The sequence below is a fragment of the Apium graveolens genome, chromosome 9 (genome assembly GCF_009905375.1).
Source record: "Apium graveolens cultivar Ventura chromosome 9, ASM990537v1, whole genome shotgun sequence".
NCBI classification, from domain to species: Eukaryota; Viridiplantae; Streptophyta; class Magnoliopsida; order Apiales; family Apiaceae; genus Apium; species Apium graveolens.
The window spans coordinates 105,273,178-105,281,700 of NC_133655.1; the positions used below are offsets into that span (position 1 = coordinate 105,273,178).

Below are 8,523 nucleotides of genomic sequence, written 5' to 3' on the forward strand. Positions count from 1 at the left end.
TCACCTAAGAATTATCTGTAATTATCTGTAATGGGAGTAACGTATGTTTGCTCGACTCGGTTCACTACAAATGAGCACATATGACTCCTCCAACATTTTTTATCAACAGTGACTATCCTATGTTACTGATAAGAAGTATAAATTATGCCAATGTTAATGATCTTAGGAGAAGGAATATAAATAGGAATAAATTTATATCTATGTTATGTGATCAGAGTTATGTTATTTTTAATTACCTGTTCTTTTAAAGTTATTTTAGAACCAGTTAATTGTTCATTTAGAATCATATACATTTATTTTTAACAACTTCCACTGTTTTGAATATAAACCAACTTTAAGAAATCATATGTACACATCCACCATTTTTTAATATATTTTCAATTACAGAGTTATATTATGTAATTAACATATTATACATTTATATAATCACGTATCATCGTTTAAAAGAATTTGTTTAAATGAAACATATAGAGTATTTGTGAAATTTCGTGAATTTGTTTGTGTGAAAATCAATTTCTATAATGTTATATATATATAATAAATTATTGATTTTATGCATATATTTTTGTATTGCTCATTCCAATAATAATAATTATTATTCGAATAATATTATTTTAATATTTTTTTTAAAAAAACAGAGTTTTGATAACATGGAAAAAGTAATATAAAGATTATGAAATTATAAAAATTTTAAATTATAAAAAAAAAAATTAATTCTCCAAATATTAAACATACATCGCGTAGCACGGACACACAGCCTTATAATTAAATGTAGATATCCTGATCTAAGAGACCTTGATGGGCAATATTGCATATGCTCCGGTATCTAAAATCTTGATTCTCAGCGAGTCAAACTTACATAAAAAATCAGAATCCTGAAACGTTACGCATCTTTCTTTTTCCGTCACAACTTAACAACATCCAAGAAAACTGATCCATACAAAACCCCCTCAAAACAATTTGATGACGATGATACTACCCACGATTTTTATCTTGTTACAAATAAATTCCCACTTCTGTTTTGTTGTTAAACCACACACCATCGTTTCTATTTACCACTCCAACAAGTAACCCACTTTTCTCTTCATTAACCATGAAACACAACTCAAACACTTCAATTCTTGCTTCTTCCACCATGTCTTCACAAACCCATTTCGTTTTTACACTTGTTTATGCTTGTTTTGTGTTGTTTTGTGATGATGTTATTGTACATGCCCACAAAGAAGCGTTTCGTGCACAAGATGTGTTGCCGTTTTTGCCGAGGCAAGTTGCGTGGCCGATTCTTAACTCGCTCAATTCGGCCGTCGATCTTATGCCCACGTTTGTGGGAGCGGCGTCCATGATTAACAACTCTTCCGGGTGGAAAGGGGCCTGTTTTTATGAGAATAATGCTTGGATGGAGTTTCATAATAAAACTGGTAGTCAATTTGGTGGTGGCACTCTTCATCTTAAGGTCCTATTTTTTTATTTATTTCCTTCGTAATAATTCTTGATACCCTTCGGTGTTTCGTATGGTTTCTTCAGTTATTTGCTTGCTTTTAAAGTTAGGTATTTTTGTACAACCGGTTAATTGGGCCGTAGCCTGTCATTTTTCACAATTTTCAATCTTTAGTGTTCATGTTTAAGGTAATTAGATTTCGAATCAGGTGTTTCCCGAGTTTTGATACCATTTTAAGTTACCAATTATAGTAAAACCTGATAATGTTAGTTAAGCATTTTAATTGAACATACTCCTTGTCCTCATCAGTTATAATAGGGTGATTCTTATAGTGTTAGTATAGCCGTTTAACTACGGGCACAACCGGTTAATTGGATCGTAGCCTGTCCTTTTCTGCAATTTTCAATCCAGTGTCCATATTATGTTTGGGTTAACTAGATAGGGAATCAGGTATTTCCAAGGTTTGATACCATTTTAAGGTACCAATTGTAAATGGTACCAATTATAGTAAAACCTCATGATGTTAGTAAAGCAGCTTGATTAAATCATACTTACCGTCATTAGTTATTACAGGGTTGAATCTTATTGTGTTAGTACCAGCCGTTTAATTATATCATACTCCTTACAGTCCCCATTAGTCGCTACAAGGAGATTGAGTTTTGGCACATGACCAAGTTTTTTTTGTTTGCTAATTTCCAAGAACCAAGTTCTTTGACATTATAGTTAGATTGATTATTATGTTTTTATTTTTTTTGTTAATTAACAAATTATCTTTTTTTTACAATAAATTTTTTTTGATGATGATAAATTTAACAATTATTATTTTGTGAGATTCTGTTACAGAAATATATGTGTTTTAATGATTGCATATATTGATATACTGTTCAAATCAAAGATAAAGTATACCGTGGTTATTTGTAATTTTATGTAGTACGTTTGTTAAGTGCATACATCTTTGCTTTATATGCTCCACTTTATATTTTATCTTTTAAATAATGTAAGTTATGCAGCGAAAAACTTCTTTGCAGGTGATAAGGAAGTACAGATTTTTAGTAAATCATGTTTGATGTATTTTTTAGAGATATTTATCCTTTTTGTATTATATCTGGGAATTGCTGTTGAAGTTTTAAATAATCTGAAAATTGACAATTGCGTTTGCTTTTAAATTATTAATCTATTCAATATCCAACGCAACTATTTATTTTTTCAGGTTAGTAGCGCCCATAGTTGGACATGTATGGATTTATATGTCTTTGCAACTCCATATCGTGTGACATGGGATTACTATTTTATAGCTCGTGAACATACCCTTGAGTTTGCGGAGTGGGAAGGGAAAGCTGAGTATGAATATGTAAGTAAAATAACCCTACTTGTTTAGATATACATGGGATATGCAATTAATTAAGAGCTTCACTTCTTTCTTCGTCTTCATGGGAACAGGTTAAAAGAAAGGGAGTATCGATTTTCCTCATGCAAGCAGGGATGCTTGGAACACTTCAAGCGCTCTGGGAAGTGTACCCCTTGTTCACAAATACTCAATGGGGTGAAAATTCTAATATTGCATTTATCGAGAAGCATATGGAGGCTTCCTTTGAAGCACGTCCTCAACCATGGTATACTAATATTAGTGTTGATGACATACACTCTGGAGACTTCCTGGCAATATCAAAAATACGAGGCAGGTGGGGTGCATTTGAGACTCTAGAGAAGTGGGTATCAGGAGCATATGCGGGTCACTCTGCAGTTTGTTTAAAGGATTCTGAAGGCAAGCTATGGGTTGGGGAATCAGGTCATGAAGATGAGAACGTATGGTTTTTATATTATTCTGAATATTCGTATTTAACTGGTTTTATTAACGAATAGCATTTTGTATTCATTTGATTAATACAGGATATGGATATTGACACTCTCATACTTTCTGTTGATAAAATTACTACCTGCGGATAAAAGCTTCTTTATATAAATGGTCTAAATTATATAAAAAAACTGTCACGTCCTTTCTCATTTTCAAATTTTAAGTATGTAATTACCAACTATACCCAATACAAATTGCGATTTTACTTTTAGATATCTTTAGGAACCGGACATGGGATAACTTGTATGGCATTTATTTGATTTAATTATGTCTACTTTGTTGAAGACATCTGGCATGAATACAGAGTTTTTTTTTGTCTAGGGGGAAGATATTATCGCAATATTACCCTGGGAGGACTGGTGGGAATTTGAGCTGAATAAAGATGATTCCAATCCACACATAGCTTTACTTCCGTTGCATCCTGATCTTCGTGCCAGGTTCAATGATACTGCTGCATGGGAGTATGCTAGAAGCATGACTGGTCAGCCATATGGTTATCATAATATGATATTTAGCTGGATTGACACAGTTGATCAAAATTATCCTCCTCCCTTGGATGCTCATTTGGTATTGCATTCTACAAATTATACCTTGAATAAAATTGCAACTGTCCTCTCTTCTTAAACTGTACATATTTCATAAACAAGTCCGCTGACCAACTTCTTGCTTTGATGTTACTAGTTGTAAATATTGTGGTGCTTACTAGAGTCGCAGACTGAACAAGTAATGCTTATCCATATTGATTACAAGAACAGTCAAAGCTTATTTCAAGTGATGTTGAAGATATTAACATACTTACCCATACTAGTAAAAGATGTTTGTTACATGTCTTTTTGGTGGTTTATTAACCAGTTGGGGTTTTGATACAGATTGCTTCTTTCATGACTGTGTGGAATCAGTTACAACCTGAATATGCTGCTAACATGTGGAATGAAGCATTGAACAAGCGACTTGGTACAAAGGTAGTAAAAACACTTTTGCGGCTTTATTTTTAACGCATTCAGGTTTTCTTATTGAGAAAAGTTAAGTGGTAAGTGGTAACTGAGATTATGTTATTCTCTCACGATGTGAAGATGCTTGATTAATACTGCAGGTTCAAAGAAATTGACCTCCGTGTTATCACTCGACCTACTTGTAGCACACACGGAGTTTTGATTTTCTCATAGCATATATATTTTTTGGTGGTAGTATTATTGGCCGCTACTTAAACAAAATTTAATATAATTTAATATAACTTTAGTGAGAACTGCATGGTTGTCGTCTGCACTTAATGTAGCTTATATTATGGCAAAAAGCTAATATTTTTGTAACAATACGTGGAGAATGAATGAAGCATATGATAGTATCTTATTTACATTGTTGGTTTTATGTGTTTTTCATCCAGGGACTTGGCCTTTCTGAAATTCTTGTAGAAGTTGAAAGACTTGGATCGTCTTTTGGTGAATTGCTGGCAATTCCTGAACAGGACGACTGGACATACAGCGATGGAAAATCTGCTTCATGCATTGCTTATGTTCTCGGAGTATACAAGGCAGCAGGGCTGTTTGGTTCAATATCAGACTCAATCCAAATAACTGAATTCACAGTGAGTTTGATCTTCTTTCTGTTTAATAGCCAAGTAGTTAATTTGATTTTTATTAAATCTCTCTCTCTTTATGTGTTTAATGAAGACTTCCCTGCAAAAAGGGCTCCAATAAATATTCTTCTTAAAGCATCACTGCCTTCTTTTTTAACCCGGAGAAATCTATATATTATTACTATCTTATGGTCAATATATTTGTATTTTACGGTCAGTCTTCAACAAACCAAACACCCATTGAGCCTGGTATATTTCTAGAATATGCTTCTTCCTGTGAATAACTGTTTTTGTTAAAGGTAAATTAATTGTGCTGCAAAATTTTCATTTTTAATATATATTTTGATTTATGGTCAAATTTGACAACGTTTCATCTGACCTTTAACATGTGGATTGTAGTTGCTGACATGTTTTCCAGCTAAACAGTTATTAACTTTGTTTTATAATATCATTTTGTGAATATGAAGATCAGAGATGCCTACACGCTCAACTTTTTCGAGAATAACTCGAGCCGCCTTCCCAAGTGGTGCAACGATGGGGACACGGTAAAGCTTCCTTATTGCCAAATTAAAGGAAAGTATAGGATGGAATTACCTGAATACAATACAGTTGAGCCGTATTCCCGTATGAATGAAAAGTGCCCATCCATGGCCCCAAAATACTGGAGGCAGAAGAATTGCTGAAATTCCATAACTGGGCTCATGTTTAAACATTTTATTTATAATGTGATCCCGCACTAGGTTTGTAGGAGTTATACTGTTAAGTGTATCAATGTGTAAATTAACCTGGATTGACATTTCTAAATGTTGTCTGTATGTTGGGTACATACTGTTACGTATAGGATCCTTGTTCATATTGTTGTATGACAGAAAATATATATTAACCAGAAAAAGATTTAATTATATACTGAATTATTTATTATCTTTGAGCTTCTTAAGAATAGAAACATTGCGACCTAAATACCGAGTCACTTGACCTTTTACAAGCAAGGGACATATATTGTCACACTAATTTGTTAGGCTTACAACCTTCTAATGTGGCAGTAGAATCAATCAAAAGTAGATGAACTTTACTCAAGTACAGTTTTATAGCTAGTTTATCTGTTGTGTATCACGACTAATACTACAAGGTGGAATCTCCCGATATACTTTGAACTCAGCTTCTGCGCTTCACTACAAATGATGCCATATCATTCCAGTTCTCTAATGTCAAAGCAGTTGAACTGTTCATTGTTCAATAACATCAAAGTCAGCATTATATGGCTTTCATCTTTTGTTTTAAGTTGTGCTCGGAAGCCTCCACTTATGAGAGACACATACAGAATTACAAAGAGTCCTTATTCTTAGCTCTCTGCAGATATCAAATGTTCGATAACAATCATCTGCTTCTCAGATTATTACCAAAGGTTGTTGATTTCAATCCTTTGAATAGATGTAAATTTAATTTTGCATCCATATACATGATAGGAGTTGTACTAATTTTGCTTGAATTTATAACAAACACACCTGATTTAACCTTGCAGCAAATTTTACAACAGTAAGAGCTGCTTCTTTGTCATTAGTCATTACAATAAACAGATACTAGCTTTCATCTTCAAAAAACGATGCATATTCTCTGTGAACAACTAATGGCATAATTTCACAGTCACTAGACTTCATAATTTTGGTGAATACTAGAAACAAGTGTAAATTCATGAACAGAAGAAATGGTCAATTATAACTCAGCCTTGGGTGAAAAATGGTTCCCGCCTGTGGCAATCTTGTAGAGATAAAACAAAGTCATGACAAGACTGCAAAATAAACAGGGAAATTAACAAATTAATCAGAAAAGAGAGTGACCAGAAATTCATTAACAGAATCTATAGTTTTCCTGTAGAAGTAAAACCAATTAAATATTCAAAAATGGTCTGAACTACACAGTTTCTGCTCATCAAATAAAATATCATTACAATTTTAATTTGCATCAAGGCCTCTCCAGCTTGATGCATGCTGTATTTCTTAATTAATTAATTAACTAATTAATCTTTTCATAAGTCACATAAATTCTCAAAAGTAAAATAGTGCAGTTTCCTTTATTGTGAGAACTGGAGGAAACAGGGTTCACCCAGAAAGCCACTCGAGGAACGAGACACTGTTGTACTAAAAAGGAAATATGAACGTAAACCTGTTACTTATATCTTAGAAATAACCTTTTACCCATTGGTTACTAAATAACTACTGAGTTTCAGGTTTCTCCTCAAAACATATGCAGGTGAGTATTTAAATTGTGGACAAAGAGGTATACATCAAAAAAGGCCGACAACCTCTAAAAACGAATTTCGCATCCATGACAAAAAAATGTATATTAACTGACTGTTCTGGTGCTAACAAACCCCTCAGATAAGTAAATTCAACAAAATCACATATTTTGCTATAACATCTGTTTTATACAGATTCAATTGCAAATTTAAATGAACAAACTGCAGATGTGAAGATATAAATTACCTGATTCCTGCAACAATCCCAGCTGGCATTATTTTTGATGTAATATTTTACAATCTAAGCATAAGTAAAGAAAGTTGTACAGTTTTAAGTTCTGTATTCTTCACATACCTAATACATTCATATATCACCATACCGAGCTTAACAACTTTTGCAAATGTGCGTGCATCTTATGTTAAACACTTTCAATCTCTATTTATTAAGTGATGTACTAATAAATACAGCTAAGAAGGTATGCTATAAGGCATGACCTGGACTGAAATCCTTAAATGAAAATATCAAAGAGTAGTATATGTCATGCTAAACACATGTTTATTTTCTTGGTCTCCTAGTAAGCATCTAATATGTGCTAATAAATCCACAAGAATCTAGTACTCAAAAACCAATGGAAGAGCTAGAAAACCTTAACTCAGGGCACTAAGATAAATTAAAAACACAGAAGTCCACATCTCTTTATAAAAAATTCCTCCAGTGGGGGCAAAAAATATTTCCAATTATATACCGTAATATGATTATTATTATTATTATTATTATTATTATTATTATTATTATAATAATTTTGGGTTTAGTGGGGACTATAAATCCCACCAGCCCTGTACACTTAAACATCGATAACTAACATCAGAGAGAATTTTATTCACTTACCGAGATTATTCATTTTAAAAGTTTAAATACATTGTCTCTTCTACACTAGTATGTTTGGACAGAAAGAAGTTTATGATGAAACCGACTATGCTTATTCAGTACCAACATTTGGTATATATACCACCATTATTGATTTCATTCGCAATCCATTACAAAAAAATAGCATGTTCTTAAATACATAGAAATAATAGAATGTATCGTTTTAAATGTGAGAGCATATATATGTATAAAGAAGAAAACAATAAAGATGGTAGATTACCAGTCTGAAGAATGAAAGCAAAAAAGGAGTTAGTTCGCTTATGAAAAGCATTGAGACTCAAATATCCAGCTAAAATAAGCAACAGGCCAGTGCCAAGACCTCCGCCAAGAGACGCAGTGCTTCCTTTCTTAATAAATCCGATGATCCCTCCGCAAGCAACCAACATTCCATATGGGATCGTAAAGCAAAAATCATGCATTTTTGGGTGATTTTTGAGATGTTTGTGTTTGGTTTGGAGCCTCGAGGCTTTGTTGGTCAATTTTTTTACTC

At 32.9% G+C, this 8,523-nt stretch overlaps 1 protein-coding gene across 1 annotated transcript; it reads left to right on the forward strand.

Annotated features, from left to right (window-relative positions):
• Window positions 1–787: 787 nt before the first annotated feature.
• LOC141683059 (uncharacterized) lies at window positions 788–5,790 on the forward strand. Its single transcript, XM_074487755.1, has 7 exons — window positions 788–1,453; window positions 2,649–2,789; window positions 2,879–3,244; window positions 3,615–3,860; window positions 4,163–4,255; window positions 4,678–4,878; window positions 5,337–5,790. The coding sequence occupies exons 1-7, from the start codon at window positions 1,094–1,096 to the stop codon at window positions 5,550–5,552; spliced, it is 1,623 nt and encodes a 540-aa protein (XP_074343856.1). The 5' UTR covers window positions 788–1,093; the 3' UTR covers window positions 5,553–5,790.
• Window positions 5,791–8,523: the final 2,733 nt, after the last annotated feature.

Excerpts from the sequence above, each read along its gene's own strand:
- LOC141683059 (XM_074487755.1), top strand. The coding sequence starts at position 1,094 with ATGAAACACAACTCAAACACTTCAATTCTTGCTTCTTCCACCATGTCT. Across the intron at positions 3,245-3,614 it reads CAGGTCATGAAGATGAGAAC|GGGGAAGATATTATCGCAAT; the intron begins GTATGGTTTTTA and ends TTTTTTGTCTAG. Across the intron at positions 3,861-4,162 it reads CTCCCTTGGATGCTCATTTG|ATTGCTTCTTTCATGACTGT; the intron begins GTATTGCATTCT and ends GTTTTGATACAG.